Source organism: Colletotrichum siamense (assembly GCF_013390195.1).
Source record: "Colletotrichum siamense strain Cg363 chromosome Unknown KSG_Cg363_contig09, whole genome shotgun sequence".
NCBI lineage: Eukaryota > Fungi > Ascomycota > Sordariomycetes > Glomerellales > Glomerellaceae > Colletotrichum > Colletotrichum siamense.
The window spans coordinates 2,675,769-2,699,021 of NW_023501022.1; the positions used below are offsets into that span (position 1 = coordinate 2,675,769).

Consider the following 23,253-nt stretch of genomic DNA (forward strand, 5'->3'; position numbering starts at 1 on the left):
AATTGTCTTCTTTTTGCTCTTCCGCGTAACAAAACCAAAGCTCTGAAAGTAAGAACACTTGCATCAACCCGATGAGCCCAATCCTAACCAGATATTCTTAAGTTCGAGAGGAAACTGAGACAAGTTCGGTCCAGTACTATGGGCCGTGTCTGAGACTAAGAAGGCAAGCATCAAGATTTGAGACAAATGCCACGGTTGAGAGACAGTCCAGACAACCGTGTTGAACCGTAGTCCTTCAGGGAAGACTTTTCAGACGTGAAATGGTCGGCCCAAAGAGGCATAGAGGGCCCCATTTATTCCTCTATCCCGTGTGCCTGTCTGAAAAACCTGAGAAACGGCAGCCGGTGAAGCGTCGAGTAACCGTTTGCTTAGCAGTCATGAGCTAATAATTGCTGTGCTGCGCTGGTCGTCAACGTCTGGCCCAGCGCACTCGAGCTTATCGGGCAATAGGAGACAGGAAACACGATGGGCCGGCCCACTGGAGCCAGGCGGATCCTTGCTGTTGGCTAGGTACATGGTGCCTGCCAGGACAGAAGGAAAAGATTGCCGACGGAAGAGTGGTTCCTGGAATCACACAACGGAGGACACCCTCAACCCAAGTGGTCTGTCATCCGTTGTTCGAGAAGATGAAGGGTGGACGAGGGAGAACCCGCGGGTTGGCTACATGCAGTCAAGCGGCAGGGTGAGATAGGTTGTATGTGTGTGATTCTGTGTGAGAGTTTTGTGTAAGCGGGAGAGGAGTTTCCAGCGTCCCTGAGGGCAGGTCGCAGCGGCAGGTACTGGTGACGGTGGGGGTTGGAAGGCGAAAGAGCGCGGTTTGTTTCTCATCGGCCATTTAACCCCCGGTCAGCGACGTGCAACGTGGCTCGCCTGGTTGAGGCTCGCCTGTGAAGATCCATGCAGCAGAGTCCGGACCGCGGGCTGGCGGGAGGGGCGGATGTGACTGCAGTGACAGCGATAGTGGCACCGGCCGTCGCAATGGTGGGGTTGGGCGGCGGTTTGTAGCGGTTTGTAAACGCAAGTAGAGTACAGTGAGTTACTCGGTAGACTTTTCGACGAGCAGAGATATGATGTTCAGGCGGAATTGCGAAAGCCAGCAAGCCAGTGCTGACCATGTCAGCATGGAAGACTGAAGTTGATATTCGCGCGCGATGCCCCTTGGAAACCTTGTGCCCGACGCGAAGGGTGCGGGTTGGACAGAGTCAGATGTACGCATACGCATAGCACGCATAGCCTCTGGCATGGTTGTCACTGGCGGGTCGTGGGGAGGTTGGCGTCTACCTGGGTACGAGAACGTAGGTAGCGGAGATTGGGCGGGATGATGGTCGCGGTGGATGGCTGAGGTAACCACATGGCTCCTCCCGAAGGACGGTGTGTGAGAGCTGCAGTAGCCCAGTCTGGCCCGAGGAGATGTGCAGCGAGTATGCGTCCCGTCGCGCAAAAGCAATTACTGCCATTGGCGCCGTTGATGCCCTGCGGAACCCGACTTGGTCCGACGACATGCCACAGACGGGGGACAAGATTGAGGGAGATGCGATGGGCCGCAGAGGTCGAAACCCGGGGGTTGGTTGGGCGCTGAGAGCACGACAGCCGACGACATGGCCGCTGATTAGTGCCAACTTCTGTCTGGCAGCGACATCCATTCAGGCTGATCCCGACAATGGGTGAACAGTTGGCAGGTGTCGGTGGTTGCCCGTTGACGGACGCCCGTCGGGCTGGCAGGGCATTGAAGCTCACGGTGAGGCCATCGCGATACCGAAGGTGATATCGAGTGGTATCGTTACTGGGAACACGAGGCGAAGTAGATGACTGGCTGCTATCGTCTGTGAGGTGTCTTGTTGTATTCGCGTGATAGAGGTAGAATTGTCCGATCGCGAGTTGTTTTTGTTGTTCATGCTGGACGAGCAACGGTCCATGGATGTTTCCTGGGCAGATGGAAAAAAAATTAAGTTGGCCCTTCAATTTACCAGCTCAGGGAAAAGGAAGGTCGGGTGCCATTCCATTCCGTTGTTCTGGAAGGCGCACTGGCCGCTGTCACGTCACCGCCAGTGCTTTGGGAAGGGCCGTTGTGACCCTACAGGGCACCATGGGCACCGTTGGGCTGGAATGCCAGCTCAAAAGTTGGACGTGCCCTGTAAACGTCTGGGATTAGGGCAGAAGAAAATATGGCGGTAGTGCGTTGGGCGCTAAATGAGACAGAAACACAGCAGACACAGGCCATGCTTCCAGCGCGCTTGTCTCTGCCCGTGAGGTGAGGGTACCGTCTCTGAGAAGCCTGCTCTTAGCTGCCGTAATAAACATCTCGTGTGGACCTCGATAAGAAACAAGTATCGGTATCCCCGTCATCGCCCAATATCTACGCAAATTGAGTCCAAAGGTACTTTTGCAGCATCGCCGGACGCCCGCTTCTTCAGCAAACGTCCCGCACCACCCGCCTCGTCCACCCACCGTCCATGGCCTCACTCAACCCTTAACAATTTTTTGCATGAACACGTCGTGAAGCCTCATTTTCTTTTCTCCTGATGGTCGAGTCCACTCTATATCATCGAGATAGCATCGTCCAGCGCATAGCGACCCCGCCCGTTTTTACGGAGACCGTAACTCGGATCACGGCTGAGGCCAACGAGGCCTCCGGATCGCCATCGCCGCCACCTCGACGCCCACGGGGAAATTGATCGTACCTTCGGATGTCCATCATCACGATCGGTCACTCCTGACGACTGGCGGTGTGCCGAGACACGTGAGCAGTGGCTTCTGTCCCGGTCCCGGTCAGGTGGGACCCTCTCACCTCGACTCAGGCGGCCAACACCGCCATGATCCATCGAGCCCAAGTGGACCGTCGTTGTCTCGCCCGCCGCTCACCGGACCAGACACCGCTGCAGCGCGGCTGCGTCTCCGGCGCATAAGCCAAGCAACCCATTCTAGTTCTAGAAGGACCCTGGAAAACAGACGCCAGCGATGCATTCCTGAGTTACATAGGTTTCCAATGATAGACACTGCATGTATTCCTTACACCGACCCTTCTAGCTTCTCAACAATGGTCAATGTGTGTTCTATGAAGACTTGGACGTAGACGTAGACGTAGACTGTGTAAAGTACCCTCCCGCAACGCAGAAAAAGCTTGTCAAACTCCCTTCAGCCTCCACAACCGCGAGATTCCCATCGAATAGCACCCAAGTGCCCCAAAACGCCAACGCCAGTAGACAGGTCTGGAAAGGGGAGAGGGGCTGGCTGGCTGGCTGCGAAACATGTGAACCAAGGCCGCGCAGGACGTCTTCTCCATCACAGCACGTCCTGCGTTCGAGCGTGCTTGTGCCTGTGCGCTGCGAGGTATGTCGTGCAGCGTCCACTTCTCTCGGGCAAAGGACCATTCGCATGGCACCTCGGTTTCCCCTCGTGCGCACCGTAGTTCCATGCATGCCTCCAGAAGCCCCCGTCCCAAACCAGGAATGCTATGCCACCACTCTTGACCGTCCCCACAGCATCACTTGACGTCTTGGGCCCCTTACATGGCCATCTCCGCCTGCAGCTTGCGGAGCTCTGCCTCCTCGTCGTCCTCCTCGACAGCGACGGGCGTCTTGCCTTTGACTGCGCGGCTATGATTAGTCATTGGATCTAGACCGGGCGTGGATGATGGAGGATCCTTACGTTCTCCGTTTGCCGGAGCGGGCATGCGGTGCACAGCATCCGATACGGGAACCGAGCCGGTGCTGATCATCTGCTCGTCCAACTGCTCCTGCTGCATCTGCTCCAACTCGTCCTCCAAGTCCACGTCGTCGATGGCGTCCGTTTGTCCCGTTGTGATAGCGTTGACAATTTCTTCGCTGAGTGCGTTCTGTTCTCGAAGGTCCTCCCTGCATTCGCTGGTAAGTACGTCGAAACATCTTGATGCAATAAGGTTTGGGGACATACATGGTCTGGTCCACCTTTTCGACCGTGAGCTTGCCGTGAATTCCCTTCATAGCTTGGCCAGCCTTCTCCATAGCGAGCAGTGTCTCGCGGTTGATGTTCGCAGACTCGATAGCGTTGATTTGGGACTCAAGTGTCGTGATTTGGGAAACTGTTTGCTCCAGGCTGTGCTCGTGGCCCTTCTTGCGGCGCAGGGCAGCCTTTGCGGCTATCGGAACATTTCGTTAGCACCCAGGCCTACAAACCATGAAATACCGCTTGGCCTGCTCACCGTTCTTGTTTGTGTTCACATTCTTCCTTGCGATAGCATCTTGTTCGTCCATCAAGTTTTGCAAGTGTTTCTCTCTCTTTTGCAGCATATCGAGCTGGACTCGCAGGCCGAGGATCGCATCTTTGGCATCGTTCTTCTTCTTGGCGCCACCGCCGCCGCCAAACCAGCCCCAGACGCCAGACATGATGATTTTCGCTTCGCGGTAGTCGGAAAGAGGGTATCGGAAAGTGTCGTTCGAGGAGATGCGAGTCGGTTTTGAGGATGTGCGCAGGCAGCTACGGCTCGAAGGCAGCCGTGGTATCGGGTTGCGTGGCAGCAGGCCGAAGTTTGATGGCGGGGTACCGAAACAGGACGCAAGTGGGCACCAGGCGTCGTCAACGAACCGTGGAGCGGATAAAGGGTATTGGCGGACTCGAGTAATGAGGCTCTAGATGGTGCGACGAAGGACTCGCGGCCAGCAGGTCGAAATATCGCGAGGGCCGATAGGCAGAAGGCTGAGAGATAGAGTCGAGGTACGTAGGCAGGTATGATGCAAGCTCCCGACTGGCTTAGCGATGCCGTTTAGTGGGCGGCGGGCGATGACGGTGCTCGCCCAGCAACCTTGGGCGCCTGATTCCTCCGCGGTTTAGCCGGTCAGATGACCCAGTTCCGCCGCGCACGTGAGGCTTTTCCGAGACCGATGTCTTATCGCCTTATCAGAAGAGTCTGCTTACATAATGCAGCATCGGTCCGCCCAGTGAGTCGAGCTTGCTGGTAAGATACTGGCGGAGAGATGCGTTGACTGCGGAAGGCACCCTTCTCTTCCACTCCGTTTAAACGTCTGCTCAATCCTCGCATCGTCATATTTCAACCGCAGTCATCGACGATAACCGGACATACATGAAGACACTGCGTCCACAATGCTACCATGACACCATCGCCTTAGACTGACAATCGCATCAACCATGTCAAGGGGCCCACTCCCCTCAAAGCTCAGTCTCCTGTCAGACTTGCCTTCCAAACCTCCAGGCGAAAAGGTGCGGTTCTTGGGATGGTAGGGTGCCCAAATTCATAACGCAACGACGCTCTTCATAATACGACGTCCGCTCCTCGTTATCGGGAGTTTACCGGTGCTTTCTCATGTTCTGGCTACTGACTTGGCTCCAGTGTCACGTCCTATTCAATGGACTCGGCTGTGCTTACATTACACCACGAATCCCCCAAAGGATCCAATGTTAGTGCATTGGTCGATATCAACCTCCTTCTCGGCAACCTCAAGTCAGAGCAGACACGTATTGGCGAGTGGGTGAACGTGGTCGGCTATCTCACGCCTGCCTCTTTGGGAACACGGGCCAAAGGGACGACCCGCGAGCCGCAGCATGTGGCCGTTCAAGCGCTGATGCTCTGGTCTGCCGGTCCGCTCAATCTTCAGCGGTACGAGGCGACGTTCGAGAAATCATGAAATAGCCCCCGGATGGGTCTGCGGCCGATGCTCTGACGAGGCAAAGCGCACCCCCTGAGGGTGAGGGGGTACGGGTATGCCACCTGACTTCGGCACACTTCGACATACCCCTTCCTACGCCGTGAATAGGCAGACGTGTCACACATACTCTCTGCTCACCACCCTGACCGGCCAGCCTTGCTTCGCTCTTTGGTCCCTCCACACAACGCACCATGACACCTCGATAAGAGCCAGTGCTTCCCGATCATTGATGGATTCATGCTTCACGGGTTGAAGTCGGACACGGGCCGAAATTAGTGTCGGGATTCGCATACCTTCGGGACGTCCCACTGAGCAGCCATCTTCGGACAAAACACGTGCTGTCGTTGGTCCTCACAACTTATTCGGTTCGACTTCTATGCAACTTGTCTATTTGGGAAAAGCAATTCAAATGCCTATTGGGTATCTGGACGGGACGAAAAGCTAGCTGGTCGCATTCGCCGACGCGCTGTTTCGCTATGCGCCTCTTGCAACAATTCCGCATACACATACCTATTAGGAGCAATGGGCAGACAACGCCGGAGTCGTCGGTCGTCACCATTGGCCCCCAAAAATGCCAGATGGCAGGCTGTTTCTGGACCATTCTGGGACACAAAGCCAGGCCTGTCCCAATCAGACAGACTTGGTTATACTGCTTCGTCCACCCGTCACTCAACCAGTCAAAAACAACGAGAGTCCGGTCGGATCCACCGTCCGCTGCGGCCACCAGGCCACACAACTCAGCTTCCCCTCACCACCAGCAACACCTTCGTCGCATATGGTAGCGTCTTGGATCATCAAATCCCACAAATTTCGTGCCGTTATGCATGAAAGAGCTCACTCGGCCGCCTGCAACGCCTGTGTCGTCTGTGTGCTTAGATCCAAAGAAAACTCTGGCCCAATCTGAGATCTCGATCACTTCAGTCCGGCTCCGCCGAACCGCTCAACATCATTCACGTCGCCTATCATCGTAACGTCGATGCCGCTCGTGGCTGCGGTGTGCATCGTGTCTCCTTCGTGACGAGTCGTTCGACCCTCTGGATATGACCACCGGCTGGTGCAGCGGTCTCTTGAGAGGCTTGTCGGCCTCCTGAGCCCTAATCGCGGCTTGTCGCTCCCACATTTCTTTGGATTTCCTGCAGATATCGTCGATTTGTTCCTGTGGCAGGCGACGGTGGTCAGTGGCTTACAGTTCTGCGCCAAACAGGGGCAAGCGACGACGAGGCTCACATCTGTTAGGCAGGGGCCTGGGGTAGTGATGAGGAAACCATCCTCTCCCTATTGATGCTGTGAGAGGCGTCTCGGGCATCTTGTCTGAGATGTTCACACCTCGTTTGTGTACGGTCTGACCGTCGCATCCGGACCAAGGTAGTATGGAAGCTCTTGGGTGATGATCTTTTTGTGGATGTCCAACCTGGGAATCCAGTATCTGTTCATCTCTGACGACGAGGGCATGGCTATGGCGATTGTTCTAGCATGAAGGAGGTGATCTGTCTATCCAGAAAACCGGGGTGTATAAGATGGCGCATGCTGTTCTTGGTTGATGGTGATCAGGAGGACGACGACGGTATTTATCTTCGCCAACTATGCGACCATCAGGGCGTGCCAATCCTCACGCACTGCATTCAAGTGGTGATTACGAGTGTACAAGCCGTATTATTATTGCACCAAGTGCAAGACAAGAAAAGCACTTTCACAGTCTTGCCCTTTTGGGTTCAGCTGTCGGCATCCTCACCGCTTCGAGTTCTCAGTCGTCAGAACCTGCCTCTGTTATGCCTGCATGCAAGGCCTTACGCCACATACCTTCATTGTCTTGACGGTTTCTCATAAGTGGGAACCATCCATCTGGATTGCGTTCCATCTCACAGGTTGGGGGGTGTGAGCCTGCAGTAGATAGGCAGAAAAGTGAGGCGGACGGCACCCACCCATGACAAGTCCGCCTCACACCCGCCATTCAAATCCCTCGCCACTACCAACCACGAATCACATATGAACAAACCCCGTCATGTTCGGAATCACCACGAAATTGAATTCGATAATTTCGGCCGTTACCCTAGCCATCGAATCAGACGTCGGGTTCTCTCCATTCGTCACTTCTCGACTATGGATCATTCCGCTGCAAGATCCAATGACGACTCCCGGCTGCAGCTTCTGCAGGTCCGTCATTCTCGTCGTCGCCATCCGCGAACATGCTGATATGGATCTCGTCCTCGTGGCTTCCTGGATTTTCTCTCAGCTTATGTTTCCATTCAGGGATGGACCTGGTGGGTGGGTTAGGTAAGGCGCCGTTGGTCACTCGCAGCCAAGGGTGCCGATCATGTCGATCGTGGTTTCTGACTTCAAGGCGAACATGCGGGGAGAAGTAACGGCGGCCACTCATTGTTCCAAAGGAGGTTATATATCAAGGATGTCGATTTCTTCAACAATCCGGATGAACCCTGGACCCTTCCCGTCAACACTGTTGGTCCCGGATTCCTGGAACCCAGGGCTGCCGTGATCGGCGCCGTCCGCGCCGGATTTGTCGGCTTTCGAAGTGCCGATGGATAGTAATCAGTAACCCGCCACTCCTTCAAGACCTCGCCCCCTCCTTCTCCCCGCTGGTGGTGTGCTGTTCAACTTCCTTCCTAATGACGATCCACGATATCCGAGACACCATACCTTTAAGCCGGATTCGATGAAATACGACAGCACAAGTTTACACCCATCATGAATGGAACTTGACCACGAGGCTACCCTCACTGCACCTTCGCCAATGTGAATCCTTGCCATCACACGAGGCGTGCTCGCTGACGGTACCATATGTGCTCGGAATTGTCTGACGCATCTGGGAGGCATTGATTCGGTAACCCAGGCGGCGTGCTTCCTCGGTATATCCTTGATCGTACGATGAAGCGAGCATTCTAAGGGTGCATACACCGAGCGATGCAACGTTCTGCCGAGGACAGGCCGGGCCCCCATTGCGACAGCAGAACCCCGCACTGTTGCTGCTTGACCATCAGAAGGATCCGTTTAGCTCGCTCACGGCTTCTCACTATCACCTTCGCTTCCAAGTATGAGACAGACGACAGCCTCACTGCGATGCCAGGATCAAGGAATTGACATTGTCACCAGCCGGACAGCTCAGTCAGGCGGAGTGAGCTTCACCTCCGGACATGTCGCCAGGTAGAGTGGGCCATCACGGACAAAGCCTTGTCTCGTGGCCAGGTCGGAGTCGACACCAATGCGTCATTTTCAAGTACCTATACGATGCTTTTGCTGAAGTGCCAAACATTCTTGAAGCGCTCGCTCCGGTTGGATGGAGGTCAAGATTAGGGTGAGGGTCTGTGGACTGCTTGAGCCGCACGAGAGCTTAGCCTGTCAGCCCCTCTTGCTAGTGCCCTAGCTGGCTCGACCGAAAGAGCACATTGACCAGGGTCCTCTTGATGGGGCAAGCAAAAATGCGCAAGAGATGAGAGGAAGGCCACCAATCACTGGGAGGCACCGTCGCCGGAGCTGCAGCCGTTGCTGCTGTCCACATCGTCAACCTTGGCTTCATTATGCTTACGATTCATCAAGCCTCACAAAATCGATATGGCTAATGTTTTCATGGCCATACTGACACAAATCGGCACCTCATCCTTCAACGTTGCTCCATTCCCACAATGGTATGCTGAACATGGAGCGTGAACATGGAGGGTGGACACATCAATTGGTCAAGGCCTAGGCAGGTAGAGTCATGATTGAGACCATATCTCTTGTTTCCTTACTTCTTCCATGTTCAACCTTCCAATGATGACCGTTATAGGGCCGTTAATTAGAGGCAGCTAAGGTTCCTATCGCGAGCCGCTCCGTTGCTACATGTAGCAAATGATGATATGCTATGTAGTCAACAGCGTGGCCGATTCTACTCGCACCATTTCTTTTGATGAACATGATTAAAGTTGATCATGTGAGTAATTGAATCTGTCAGAAGTTGTATCATATTCCTGAATTGAATGGAATTGAGCCATATTATCCAGCCGTCACCCGGCAGCATGTGGTCTAAATCAGGCTAAATATCATCATGTAGAGCACATGGAATCACAACACCGAGCCCACCATTCAACCACGCCTGGACGTTAGACTGATGGTCGTTTAAGTGATGCCAAACTCCCGCTGTCTCTTTTGGGTAGTTTGGGGCGCCATTCTATACGATTCGGCTTCCGTATCGGGGCGCGTGGGTGGCCAAGCCCGTTTGTTGTCGCTCGATGAGGTAGGATTCGGACTCTGCTCGTCCTCGTAGGTTTCCACTCAACTGGATTTTGGGATTGCGTTGCAGGCCTCGCATACAAATAGTGGATGCGTCAAGTCCACGAGTGAAGCCCAGCTTGGCAATGCAGCCTCCCCAAGACGGTTTTTTTGCCTTCTTCCAAATGAAGATACACCTATCTACGATATCACCATTTGATTCCCGCTCAAGGAGCCGTTACAGAGGACGAAGTGCACGCAAGCATCACGGTATCTAATCCTGGGGGGTTTAAATACTCCCCCGTCACCTTGAATATCTCCGGTCCAAATCTCTCTATTTCTAGGTTACCGAGTCCTTCGACCGCTTGATCAAAGATCCCGGCTCACCATGTATCCCTTTTCCATCTTGGTAACATTCCTGGTCGCATGCGCTTCCGCCGCAGCGCAAGACCAATCTACCATCTCTCCCTCCACCCCATCACCCACCAGATACATACCTCAGACTACAACAATCACCCCTCTCCCCAAGCTAGCCTTTGCTCCAACCTCCCTCGTCACCGTCACAATCACGAGCTGGACGACAACCATCGTAACGGTCACGGACATCGACACCGTCATCGAGACCGTGACGCAATGGATTTCCCCGCCGACGCCCACATCCACCATACGCTTGACGACGCCAGCAAGCTCCACGACGTCACGGCCGACGACGCAGGCACCGCTGCCTGAACCGACGCAGACGAAGTATGGACAATGCGGCGGGTCGGGGTACACCGGCGCGACCAAGTGCGCGGCTGGATCGAGCTGTTCTGCGGTTTCGCCGCCCTGGTACTACCAATGTTTGTAGTTGATAGGACAGAGGTCGTGGGTAAAATTTGAGCTATCGCTTACAATCAAATTTCGATTGCCTGTTTCAGACGTTGCGGTTTCCGTTTTGGAAGGCTTTGTAATGGGCGGTCCTGATTCAGGCAGGAGACCCCGAGGTGTGGCCCACTTCCGATCCGGCCGATTCGCTCCCGGGACGGATGTGGGCGCCGCCGACTCAGAATGGTCCTCACCGACGTCTTCGAGATCTGTTATCAGGGTAGAAAGCCATGCAGCTTCGATGTGTCGCCGAGTGAGTCACGATGTTTCGAGCAGATAGTATGAAGATGGCGTCCGGGTGTCGGCACCTTCAATTGATTAACGGCGGTGAATCCGTCGTATAATTGTCCCCGTTCGCTGCATGGTATTGTTCATTCTTAATAGGTACTATGTCAATCGAACTTCCTTCTTTTCAAACAAAAAACCAATTGACATGCTGCTGAAAACGTTCGAATTACGTTCACTATGTCTACCAATAAAATCCTTGTTCTCGGGAGCGGTCTCGTCGCGAAGCCCTGTGTTGACTACCTCCTTCGCGATGAAGGAAACAAACTGACAATTGGTTCTCTTCCTATCCCAGTTCTTAGTATTGACAGCCGCTGACTTGCAATTCAAAAGCCTGCCGAACCCTTGGCACGGCAGAGACCCTTGCTGCAGACCACCCCCGAACGACTGCGATCGTCCTCGATGTAGGTTCTCCTGAGTTGGACGCCCGGGTCGCTGATCATGATGTGGTGATCTCCCTCGTGCCGTTTATCTATCATCCAACAGTGATCAAGGCGGCAATCCGGGGCAAGACCCACGTCGTGACCACGAGTTACGTCTCGCCTGCGGTCCGAGAGCTGGAAGCCGAAGCCAAGGCAGCTGGGATCACGGTTCTCAACGAGGTTGGAGTCGATCCTGGAGTTGACCACTTGTACGCCATCAAAACCATTGATGAAGTGCATGCCAAGGGCGGAAAGGTGGGAAGCTGCACTGGAACCAGTTCCGGAGCACCGCTCTTGCTAATGTATTGCGCCAGGTCAAGGAGTTCTACTCATACTGCGGCGGTCTGCCTGCTCCGGAGTGCGCCGATAACCCCCTTAAGTTCAAGTTCTCCTGGTCCCCGCGCGGAGCTCTACTGTCGCAGTTCAACTCGGCATGCTTCCTCCAGGATGGCAAGGTGTTTGAGATCTCCAATCAGTATCTCATGGCGCACGCGGAGCCGTACCACGTCGTGGACGGGTACTCCTTCGTTGCGTATCCCAACCGCAACTCCGTCCCGTTTCGCGAGTTCTACAACATACCCGAGGCAGAAACGGTCATCCGCGGGTCTTTGAGATATGCTGGCAACCCGGCTTTCGTGGGGGCGCTGATCAGGATGGGGTGGTTGGACACACAGCCCAAGGAATGGCTGGCCACTAAGAATGAAGGGCTGACTTTGAAGGAGGTCTTGGGAAGATGCATCAACTCCAAAGACTTTGATGAAAAGTATGATGGCTTGTCTTTGGTGTATACTAGAGATGTTCGCTGACTTGCACAGGGCCTTGATCAATCGTACCGAAGAGCTTTGCGACTTCACTAGTAACGCTGAGAGGAAGGATATCATCGAAGGCTTGCGATGGATCGGTCTGTTCTCTGACAAGCCGGCCACTCTTCGGGGCAATCTTCTGGACACTCTATGCGCCGAACTCGAGAAGCTCATGAGCTTCCAACCTGGAGAGAGAGACCTGGTGATGCTTCAGCACAAGTTTGTTGTTGAATGGAAGGATGGTTCCAAGGTAACGGGATCCCTGTCTTGTTCATTCATAGTGTGGCCCTTGAAACTGACGGCGGCTTCTGGGTAGGACACAATCACCTCAACTCTGGAGCTTCTTGGAGAACCAGATGGGTACTCGGCGATGGCCAAGTCGGTCGGCGTAACTTGTGGCATTGCAACTCAGTTGCTACTCGACGGCGAGCCTGCGCTCAATGTCCCTGGAGTCTTAGCCCCCTATAAGGCGGAAATCTGCGATCCTATTCGTAAGGCAGTTGAGTCGGAGGGGATCGTGCTGGTTGAGAAGACGCTTTAAGGGGACAATGTTTTCGGCCCAGTTCAGCTTGGCTCCGTCTTAAACCCAACAGATATAAAGCTCTTACCACGAGAGCGAAGACTTCGATATCAATTAAGCTTGTGCTTTTGCTACCGACACTATCATTTTTCTCCTAAACCAAACATCTTCACGCTATTTCTCCATGCAGCATCCGCCACCTCCTCCACGGTGATTCCCTTCAACCCAGCAACCACGAACGCAACTCGATCCATCGTACAGCTCTCATTGCGCCCCTTTACCATCAAGCCCAACTCGAACTTGTCTTTCTTCTTACTCTGGGGCAGACTCGGGGCGTTGGTAAGGTACTTTTTCGCCACCTCCGAGCCGGCAGGGATCTCTCCCCAAGGCGCATCTGTCTCGATCTGCAGCCGGTCCAATGGAATTTCTCGGACCATCTCCAAGCTTTCCCTGTCCTGGAAGCTGAAGCCATTGACACTAACGTCGAAACCCATCTCAACCAGCCCCTTCATCTGCTCCGCGCTCCCCACGAAGGAGTGCACAAGTCCTCGTCGGGGAAGATTGGGGAGGTACGGCTTGATAACCTCCACAAAGTCATCATACGCTGCACGACAGTGCAAAAAGAGCGGCAGATCAAGTTTTTCCGCAACGAAGAGGTCTAATTGGCGCTTGAACGTGCGGACCTGCGCTTCCTTGGAGGCGTGATTGAGCCGGTCGTAATCCAGACCCAGCTCACCGAAAGCGGCCAGCAGACTGATCCCACCAGACGTCGGGACTAACACATCACGGACTGTCTGCGCGAGCTTGGCAAAGTGGCCGTCCTCGCCGCCATCCGGTTCTGTATCCGGTTCGGCTGCGTGGTACGGGTGGATGCCGATCGTGACGAAACATGAACCCTCTGGGCGTGATTTTGCGATGGATAGGTTCGTTGCGGCATCCGAAAGAGACATGCCCGTCAGCATCACCTTCTCAACGCCTGCGGCGAGCGCGCGGTCGAGCACTGCATCGAAGTCTGGTTGGTGATACTGTTTGCCTCTGTAGATACCTGCGAAATCCTTTGCGGTGGCGGTAACTGCGACCTACTCGGATGATTAGTACGATGAAAACTGAGCACGTATTAGTCGTATGGGTTCCGCTTACATCTGCAAATCGGAGTTTGGTTGACGGTTTAGCTGGGGCTTGGGCCGGAAACCCGGCGAGGAGGTCGGATGCCATGCTTGCACTGCTTTACACTGTATTTTGACCTGTAGTTTGCCGAGTGCAATGTGACGAAGTCTAAAAGAGGTTGGTGACCCAATTACATTACGTTAATGTGACAGAGGATCGTGTGTTGAGTTATTTGGTTTGACTGTGGCAGACTGGAAGTTCCCCCACGTTCCTCCCGCTTCGACGCTAGTGCAGTCTTCGACTTGGCAGCCCCGGTGTCGGCCGGGCCGGGCCCCGGGATGGGGATCGGTGCGGAGGCTCCGAAGTTTGGCCAATGTCGCACCAGATTCCGATTCGACTAAAAGCTGTGAGTTGACGAGAGATGTCGATTCAAGGGCGTACTTGAACTTTATTCTCAGCCCTATGGTGTACAGATTGAGCTTACCGGTGGACATGGGTAGCTCCTGTGTACCCCACTTCGGGCTTTCGGCACAGTCCTCATGAAGTAAACATCAAGAATAAACCAACTTGAACTGGAATTATCATGTGTCATGGATTCATCGCATGGTAAGATCTCCATATTGCCGTACCGGGAGCATCGACCGGTTGTCATAACCGGCCGTCAAACTCCTGCGCCTATCTTTAGAGATAATAGCTGATGATAGCGACGCATTGCGTGGTAAGGCTACTCATGAATGAACACTGATAAGATAGAGACATTGTGAGATTTAGAACGATGAAGAAAGATCCTCTAAGTTGTAGACTAAGTCTAGTGGTTGAACATCTCTCTTCATTCGAGAGATCAAACACACGCAATGTAAGCAGGCGACTTAGACGCAGTGTGAAGAGTTCGTTAGGGTCTCTAACTCATGCTTATTTCATTCACGACACCACTAGAACCAATTTAAAATGCCCGAACTCAAATGAGATGTCCCTTATGCCAGCTCCTTCTCAAGAGCATCTGCCATCTGTCCCAGCGTGTCAAACTTGAAGTCGAAAATCTCAACATCCCTGTTCCCCATGACCGCACCGGGTCGGACAATCCATGACGACTTGATACCCGCCTCCTTAGCCGGGTGATGGTCATGAAACTGGCTCTGAGCCGTTTGCAGCACCTGGTCCTTCTCCACACCAAATGTCTCTTTGACCTTCTGCAGCATGTAGCTGAAGTTGCGCTGGTCAGGCTTGTAAGACCCCACATCCTGCGCAGTTACCACAAGATCAAAATGCACACCCTGAAGCGGGCCGGCGTTGCTCTTCGCAAAAGACTCGCGGTCGACGTTGGACAGAACGACGAGTTTGTAGAATTTTTGAAGACGGCGCAGCGCGTCCACGGTGTCGGGAAACGCAGGCCAGTTGCCGACTGAGTCGCCGAAGGCCTTCGAAGCCTCGGCCGTCGGAGCTGCGAGGCCAAGTTTCTCAGCAATCTGGGGATGAATGGTGGCCACGAGCTGGTAGTAAGGCATGTCTGGCGTCTTTGTCTGCTGCTTGGCCTCAAGCTCGTGGTAGACGTCCAGGAGGTGCTTGCGGGTGAAGTCTGTGCGCTTGTTGTCGTCCAAAAGGGGCTGCAGGGCCGTGAGCATTCCGCCTTCCCAGTCGATGAGAGTTCCGTAAACGTCGAAGGTGAGAACGCGGAAGTCCTTCAAGCCAGGCATTGCGACTGATCGATGTGAACTTTGGTTATCAAGGTGAGACTTTGATGAGAAATTAATGATAGCGATCTTGGCGAAATGCGGGGTTGATGGTACTGAATCTTGGCTTGAAGTTCGAGGGCAACTGTAACTCTTTTAAGACAGAGAGAGATAGTGAAGATATTTGTGTATTGTTGATTACTGATACTTCTGTTCGTTACATGTAGAATCAACCTTCACATTGTCAATGTCGGAAGCTTCAACGTCAATCCAAGGGCGTAGCAAAGTCCCCACTTCGACCGGGTGGCGGTTGGCACCGGCCCGGGCGCAGCCGGAACCGGCATGTACCTTTGGAATCTCTCGGTGCTTGAAGATACAGGAGTCTCGATGCATTTGTGGCGCCAGTCCAACTAATCCACATTGCATTCGGCAACTGTTTGTTTTTCATTGCCTGTGGGCGAAGACTTTAGCATGATCTCCCAGGTGATTAAGTCTGCAGTGGGATAATTCACAGGGTGGGACTTTGACCTGCCAACTCCTGCATAGGAAGCTTTCCCAAAACCTGCGTGTAAGACAGGAACGCAGATCTTTGTTCTTCATTTTACTACCTTCAATGGCCGAGGACTAACAAATGACTCTTTTAGATAATTACATAAAAAAGTATAACTCCTCATCTCTTCGTAGATTAGCAGACTCGGAACTCTCCCTGCTGTGTCCCTGTCAAGTGACCGAATGATGAACACTCCGAGGAAACCCACCTTCGACTAAGGCATCTACCAGCTGCTGATTTCCCGCTCTTTCCGCAAGATCAAGTAGGGTTCTACCACATTCATAGCACCTGTCCTTGAGACCGACTCTCTCGACTGCGTGGCAGAATGCGACATAAAAGTCATCTGCTCCTGGCTTTGGAAAGGCTTTGACTGCGAGCAAAAACTCTTCCTCCTCAGTAGAAGCCGACTCCACTTGCTTTTCTGTGGCGTCATCCTCTTTATGAGCTACCAGAAAGTCGTTTGGTATGCCATCATAGACAGCCATGTTTTCGTATACGGCTGATCGGACCCAGACTTCCATTCGAAGAGTACGGTCTTTGATGCCAGTCTTGGTTTCGTGTTGCTCGACCAGCGTCGTTACAATCTTGGCTGAAGGGACGTGTTGGGACGCAAAGGCGATGGCCGAAATGAACACCGCCCCTCTAGTCATTCTTCCTTCGTCTTCTTCTAAAGCGGTTTGACCACCCAAGCTCTCTATGTATCCGATGATCTTACTAAATGGGCGGTCGTGGCGCGCAACAGCATTGACAAAGGTCTCTCCAAGCACTGAGTTTGGGTTGAATCCGAGATCATACAGAGTGCTGAGAATCTCCAGGAATCCATCTTCTTGGTAACTGCGCATGCGGTCTCGTTGCTTACGTAGCGGTAACGCTTCCGGGCTCGTCACATCCAGTGTGTTATCGGTGTCTTCGTTGACATGATCGCCGAAGAATCTTGTTGAAATGAAAATTAAGTATAAGAAGGTGACGTGAGAGTTGGCTAGGCTGCTGATACTGGCGACTTTATCCAGCAAAATTATTTGCTTTGAGCCTCGATTGCCGATTTCTTCGTAAAACAATCTTAGCAACTCGTTGGCTGGTGGTAGAAACGCACCGTGCGCCATCAAAGCTTGCAATACCGACTCGGAGTTTCTCTTGATAGCCTGAATGAGCGTCTGTCCATCTTGACAGACCTGTTTGACAATGCGAGAGTCTGGGGGCTCGAAACGCGAGAACAGGGCAATGTGACTTTCCAGGCTCCCTTGATCTTCTTCGTGGTTTCTACCAAAGTAGGCGTGCTTGTCAAGAAGTATTCGAAAAGGCGTGTGTCCACTGTTATTTAAACACTGAAGGTCTTTCGAAGCTCCGTTGTCGAGGAGTAGTGTCAGCAACTCGACTGTAGGTCGGAACCCGGATGTTGCGGCATGCAGAACGGTATTTCCGTTGTCATTACACGAATGAATATCTGCGCCGTTGGAAAGAAGCGTTTCGATGGTATCTACATTCCCATCTTTTGCAGCCAAGATAAGTGCAGTACTGCCCTTGGCGTTACGAGCGTTGACGTCTGCACCGTAGGCAATCAAGAGCTTGGTCAACTCAGGTGACTTCGCCCAGATACATGCATCAGTGGAGTGTAGCCCTCAAATTTGAACACAGAATAGTCTTTGAGACCACCCCCCCCTTTTGTGTGTTTGATTCACATTTGCTCCGTGTTGAAGCAAGCCTTCCACTACAGCGAAGCTTGCCATCTTGCCTCCCCAGACATAGTCATAACTCCGGACGGCTTGTAGTAGAGGGGAGATTCCCTCATACTCAAAATCGACATCCGCCCCATTTGAGAGAAGGAGATCGAAAAAGGTCGTATCCTGAGATCGCGCGGCAGCATAAACAGGACAAAGACCCTGTTCGCGGGCGTTGACATCTGCGCCAATCTCGACCAGCATTCGCGCCGCAGGTAGGTTACGGGAAATAATGGCGCTTTGTAAAAGGCTCGACTTCCAAGTCTCTGGTTGCTTCATAAAAAGCTGCTTCGATGAAACCTCGATTGCACCAGTCTTCCTTGCAACGCGCCATGTGGATTCAGAGACCGGCGGTTGGAACTGCCCGTAAGCGTCGTTGATGGCAACGGTGACCTCACTTGGCCGTTCGAGCCAGGACATATCTCTGGTAGATGGTAATAAATCCTGCAGATAGACTTTGTGTGTAGGACCACGGGAGTAGGATAGACCGATAGCCTTTCCAATGGTTTCGAGATCCGACTTTGCAATAGCAGTCTCTTTAGGAGCTTGCGACTTATCACTGCCAGCATCCCGATCAGATTCAAGCAGCAATCTGACAACATCGAATTCGTGACGTCCAATTGCCCAGTCCAGCGCGGTGAGGTCATGGTTGCTTTTGATGGAAGGAACCGCACCCAATTTTAGGAGGATCTTTACGATTGGTGCATGCCCGCCAAATGCCGCCCTTTTTGGTGTGGACTTGATTAGCAGAAGACTTTCTAGACAGATTGCAGTGCTTACCAAAATAACGGAGTCCATCCTTCTGAATCCTTCGCATTGAGATATGCTCCAGCTTCGGCGAGAGCCGCCGCGACCTCAACATGACCGTTTGCGGCAGCCCAATGTAGTGGCGTCCATAACTGAGAGTCGAATGGTGATGGTGGACAACCTTTTGAAAGTAGGCTCCTAGCAAATAGTGACAGTCCCCAGAATGCTGCCAAGTGGAGTGCGTCTTGTCCATAAGGAATCGTAGCAAAGATATCTGTGGCAACGGCGGTATTTTTGATACTGGAATAAAACTGGAGAGCTTGAAAAGAGCTCCACCGCGTTTTTTCGGATGCCAGTAACTTCTCCAGCAGAGGAAAGAGCGATTTCTCCATGTTCTGGTCGATAATGTGGTGACCCCAGTGGTGAGCTGAATAGTCCAAGAACGGCATATCAGTGAGTCGGCCACGCAACTCAGCCACGTCTTTTGCTGGACCTTCTGAAAAAGGCTTGACACACAAGTATCGGATACAAGATTGAGCGATGTCAATTTGAACATCCCAGAGGTTGCTTTTGTGCGGCTCGAAGAATTCGAATACTGACGTGTGGACAAGTCGGACATTGGCCATGTCATCCACCACCACAAGTCCAGCGCAGACCCGCAACATAAGGCTTTGACTCGTAACAGACTCTTTATCAATTTCTTCCATGTCTTCTTCTGTGGCGAACGCGTGTAACATCTCGTCTGTTTTCAAAACCGTTCTCGAGTTGATAATCCAGCCAATCACTCTGTGGGCGAGAGCTCTGTGCGGGGGAGGCTGATTATTGATTCGTTGTAAACTAGATTCAAACACATCATTGATACTGCCACATTTGGCAGTGTCGAGAATATGCCTCATGGCTTTGACTGATGTCTGCTCCAGGAGATGTCCGATCAGGACATGAGCAATGAGGAATCTGTCGACGTATTTGTATCAGTTCTCATGGTCGTAGTTTCCAGCCCGGATAAAGCAAGGGAACTCGGAATACCTACATTCCATTCGATCTTCTAATAACACACTCAATCAACTCAGGAGTCACCTGATCTCTCAATGGACTGTCGTGACTTTCCCACAGGCGACTCTGCGCTAGTCTGCGAATGTCTTGTGTGGGACTTTCCATGACAATAGAGGTTATCAATACGGAAGCAGAAGGCATAGCATCCCCGTACTGACGGCGACTTGTGACAAGTATGCGGCACCCTATGTCGGCAAAACGGTTAAAGTGCTTGGTCAAGAGCTCCGATGACCCGATTTCATCCTCTGCATCCAGAACACATGCGACGTTGTAGTTAGACTCTGCCACTTTAATGATAAACCTGACCAGAGCTTCAGCGTCCTGAAATGCATCGAAATCTGACAAAACATTCTTTGCAATTTCAATTACAACGTTGTCGCCTTGAGCTATCAACTGGTAGGCCATGCACTGGAGCGCAGCCAAAGTTGTCTGGCTCTTCTGCTGTATGAAGTCGCAGAAGAAATAACACAGAAGTAGTCTCTGATCCTTTTGCTGTCGCTCTTTCAGGTCTTTGACCACGAGCCATGCGATGCCAGATTTACCGGTTCCTGGCGGACCATGACACCACAGGAATGCAGAAGGAGGTTCGGGTTTCAGCCATTGGTCATAGGTCTCCGATTCTAGGAATCATCGGCCGGTTCCAGGACAAGTTTCTGTTCTCTTCGAGATGGTAGGCTTAGGAAGAGCTGCTAAAAGCTGACTGCGCTCGTGCGACAGCGCCAAGGGATCGACCTTCTTCAAAGTCGCTTTGGTGGTGGCGAGAATGCTGGATGAGGCGAAACTATCGAACATGGCTCGATTTCGCTGGAAGGTGTCGATCTGTGCTCTCAGGTCATTCTCCTTGACTGGCCAAAGTAGTCTTGAAACACCCAGTGCCGCCACTCCCAGTGTTGCTTGAATAGTCCTCAACTCATTCTCGCAAGTCGACACTAAACCTCGCAATTGAGCCTCGGAACCGTCGCCAGAAAGAATGGTAGCATTCTCTGCACCAAGGGCTTGCTTGAGATGTAGAAGCACCACAACAAGAGCGTTAACCTCTCTTAGATACTCCCTCCGAGTACGATCCGCGTTTCTCACGCTAGAAAGATAGCTGTAACTCAGTTTTGTGATCTCGCACGTCATCTGTAAGAGACTGCCAATGCTGGCGACGGCGCCAAGAGTGTCGTCCCAACCCATTGCTGAATAAGGTCATGGGCGTAAATTATTTGGCAAGGAGAATACTGGTAATTTTGGCCAGAGAGAACTGAGAGAAAAACCTCTTCGTCAGAAGAGGGGAGACCTGACGATGCATCCAATAGCAACTGCGAGATGCAAGGCGAGTTGGAGAGCCCTAGTCGTATTAGGTACCCGCTTTGGCGAATCCTTCAGCATTTCCTAAAGCACACTTATCTAAGATCTACAGGATGAAAAGTGTCTACAGGGGCGCTTCGCTCCGGTCCCGCCCCGTGTGGTGATGCAGCCGAACCCCAAGGTTCCGAGCCCGAAGGGCCGAAGGCCGATCCAAAATATGGACAACCGGTCATGTCATCTTAAGTGCCTCCCGCTGACGCATGCTTCTGGTACTTGCACCTGACTTAGTATGTTTCTTGAAGGCAATATGTCCTGCAAATGATTACTCTAGCAGAACCAGAAGATGTAACATCAGATGAGTTGCATCAAAGGCTCTCCAAATCAAGTGGGCCAGCTTTCCTCACCGTCTCCCAAACCTGTCCTAAGGTGCTGGATCCACGCTTCATGAATTGGCCAACACCTTTTGGCGCGACAATGCCTTCTCCATCCCGGTCCCAAACCACATTGCCTCTCAATATCGTGTATCTCGGCCAATTCCTCACACTTCGTCCTTCATAAGGCGTGTAGTCGACATCATGGTGAAGTAAGTCATTCGTAACTTGAAAGTCACCAAGCTCTTCCTCCGGGTACCAGATGACTAAGTCCGCATCCGAGATACCAGGAATCATTGCACCCTTTCGAGGATAGAGACCGTAGAGCTTAGCCGCATTGGTGGAGGACATCTCGACAAACTTTGTCAGGGCTAGCCTTTGTGCCGAGAACGCGAGAGGTAATCGAGTCTCAACACCAGGCAGACCGTTGGGTATATAGCGGAATTGACCCACGGGATGGTCAGCCGTGACGCAAGAGTTCTTACCCGCCACGGGGTCATTGAATCGGAATGGGCAGTGGTCAGAGCTGAGTACCGTAAACGTTCCGTTCGCGAGACCCGTCCAGATAGCGTCCTGATCGGCACTCGTCCGGGGCGGAGGTGAGCACACACACTTTGCACCTTCGAAGCCAGGCTTGTCCAGGTCATCTCTTGTCAGAAAGAGATACTGCGGGCAGGTCTCTGCAAAGATAGGCTGTCCAGTGGATTGAGCGATGCGGATGCGTGAGGAAGCCGAGGGATCGCTGACGTGCACGAGCAGAATAGGCGTGTTAGCGATGAGGGATGATAGAGCTATTGCGCGATTGGTCGCCTCAGCTTCCAGGATAGGCGGGCGCGAATTTGCGTGGTACTTTGGGGCAAATTTGCCTTGTAACTCAAGTTGATCTGTGAGCCAGTTGAGAACATCACCATTCTCAGCATGGATCATAGTAAGAATCTCATTCTGACGTGCTTCTAGAAGAATGCTCAGAATTTGGTCGTCGCGAAGCTGGAGAGCCGTGTACGTCATGTAGATCTTGACGGAGGAAATTCCTTCCTCACTCTTGAGTGTCTTCAGCTCGGACAACACCTTGGGGCTGGTATCAGAGATGATGACATGAAAGCCATAATCTGTGTAGCAGTTTCCTGTTGCAAGCTTATGGGTTGCATTGACCGCACTTAACAGGGAGTTGTCTTCGCCCTTTCTCTGAGGCGCAAAGGCGACGACGGTTGTGTTGCCTCCAGCCGCAGCCGACCGAGTTCCAGTTTCCCAACTGTCAGCTGAGCGGCCGGTAGAACCTTTGAAATAAATTGCAGGTTCCTCAAGATGAACATGGCAGTCTATTCCACCAGGCTAGTCGATTGCAATCGTATTAGTGAAATGACTCGTTTTATCACAAAGTTAATCGTGCAGGTGAAAAAACCGACCATGACATAACCGCCTCTGGCATCAATTATTCGTTTGGAACTCGCCTTAGATAGCGATCCGGATGGTGCCTGCAGCACGATCTTTTCATCTTTGATGGCAAGATCCCACGCTGCAACATCGCTTGCTGTCACGCAAACACCATTGGTGATCACGAGGTCGAACTCGGTCGTGGAAGACATATCAGGTGCACCGATGAAACAAAGATGTTTCGCGGTGTGTTTTTTTGGTTCCGGCCGTGGGAGATGCCACAAAGTTGTTTGGTAACGCGATTCTCGTGTGCACACATCCGGACGCGCGAAGGTGAGATCGCCGCTGCGGCCGATTTCCACTGCCGGTCCCATATTATCATCGGCCTTTAAAAGATAAGAGTCGGTATTGGGCCGACAAGCCGACACTCCGGGCAAGACTGTGTGATAACGACGCACTCATTTGCGTTTGCCTTACCCGAAACCCCTGTCGCAGTTGGGGGCCAAAACGGCCTTTTTTCATCGTAGTGGCCAAAAAAGCCTAAAAAAGGGGCGTTTTTAGCAGAAAAAACCATTAATTACACAACGCGCAGCGTATGCGCGTAAATAAAAAAGATACCTCTAAGATTAGTGAA

General features: G+C 52.6%; 8 protein-coding genes across 8 annotated transcripts; 2 read left to right on the plus strand and 6 right to left on the minus strand.

The window, feature by feature from the left end:
* Positions 1-3,505: 3,505 nt before the first annotated feature.
* Positions 3,506-4,364, minus strand: SNF7 (Vacuolar-sorting protein SNF7; the record flags this gene model as incomplete). The annotated part of the gene is made up of 4 exons (XM_036645246.1): positions 3,506-3,588; positions 3,649-3,854; positions 3,913-4,117; positions 4,181-4,364. 4 exons carry the CDS (start codon positions 4,362-4,364, stop codon positions 3,506-3,508), a joined length of 678 nt encoding a protein of 225 aa, XP_036489251.1.
* Positions 4,365-5,124: 760 nt separating this feature from the next.
* Positions 5,125-5,621, plus strand: CGCS363_v013398 (uncharacterized protein; the record flags this gene model as incomplete). The annotated part of the gene is made up of 2 exons (XM_036645247.1): positions 5,125-5,213; positions 5,327-5,621. The coding sequence occupies 2 exons, from the start codon at positions 5,125-5,127 to the stop codon at positions 5,619-5,621; spliced, it is 384 nt and encodes a 127-aa protein (XP_036489076.1).
* A 967-nt stretch (positions 5,622-6,588) lies between these two features.
* CGCS363_v013399 (uncharacterized protein) lies at positions 6,589-7,094 on the minus strand (the record flags this gene model as incomplete). Its single annotated transcript, XM_036645248.1, has 3 exons — positions 6,589-6,798; positions 6,870-6,917; positions 6,969-7,094. The coding sequence occupies 3 exons, from the start codon at positions 7,092-7,094 to the stop codon at positions 6,589-6,591; spliced, it is 384 nt and encodes a 127-aa protein (XP_036489211.1).
* Positions 7,095-11,174: 4,080 nt separating this feature from the next.
* CGCS363_v013400 (Saccharopine dehydrogenase) lies at positions 11,175-12,760 on the plus strand (the record flags this gene model as incomplete). The annotated part of the gene is made up of 5 exons (XM_036645249.1): positions 11,175-11,271; positions 11,328-11,671; positions 11,731-12,179; positions 12,232-12,469; positions 12,536-12,760. 5 exons carry the CDS (start codon positions 11,175-11,177, stop codon positions 12,758-12,760), a joined length of 1,353 nt encoding a protein of 450 aa, XP_036489983.1.
* A 122-nt stretch (positions 12,761-12,882) lies between these two features.
* On the minus strand, positions 12,883-13,954 carry CGCS363_v013401 (Deoxyribonuclease Tat-D; the record flags this gene model as incomplete). Its single annotated transcript, XM_036645250.1, has 2 exons — positions 12,883-13,818; positions 13,880-13,954. The coding sequence occupies 2 exons, from the start codon at positions 13,952-13,954 to the stop codon at positions 12,883-12,885; spliced, it is 1,011 nt and encodes a 336-aa protein (XP_036489984.1).
* Positions 13,955-14,820: 866 nt separating this feature from the next.
* On the minus strand, positions 14,821-15,540 carry CGCS363_v013402 (uncharacterized protein; the record flags this gene model as incomplete). Its single annotated transcript, XM_036645251.1, has 1 exon — positions 14,821-15,540. The coding sequence occupies one exon, from the start codon at positions 15,538-15,540 to the stop codon at positions 14,821-14,823; it is 720 nt and encodes a 239-aa protein (XP_036489981.1).
* A 4,671-nt stretch (positions 15,541-20,211) lies between these two features.
* Positions 20,212-20,760, minus strand: CGCS363_v013403 (uncharacterized protein; the record flags this gene model as incomplete). The annotated part of the gene is made up of 1 exon (XM_036645252.1): positions 20,212-20,760. One exon carries the CDS (start codon positions 20,758-20,760, stop codon positions 20,212-20,214), a length of 549 nt encoding a protein of 182 aa, XP_036489982.1.
* Positions 20,761-21,239: 479 nt separating this feature from the next.
* On the minus strand, positions 21,240-22,831 carry PYD2-1 (Dihydropyrimidinase; the record flags this gene model as incomplete). The annotated part of the gene is made up of 2 exons (XM_036645253.1): positions 21,240-22,577; positions 22,652-22,831. The coding sequence occupies 2 exons, from the start codon at positions 22,829-22,831 to the stop codon at positions 21,240-21,242; spliced, it is 1,518 nt and encodes a 505-aa protein (XP_036489987.1).
* Between the last annotated feature and the right edge of the window lie 422 nt (positions 22,832-23,253).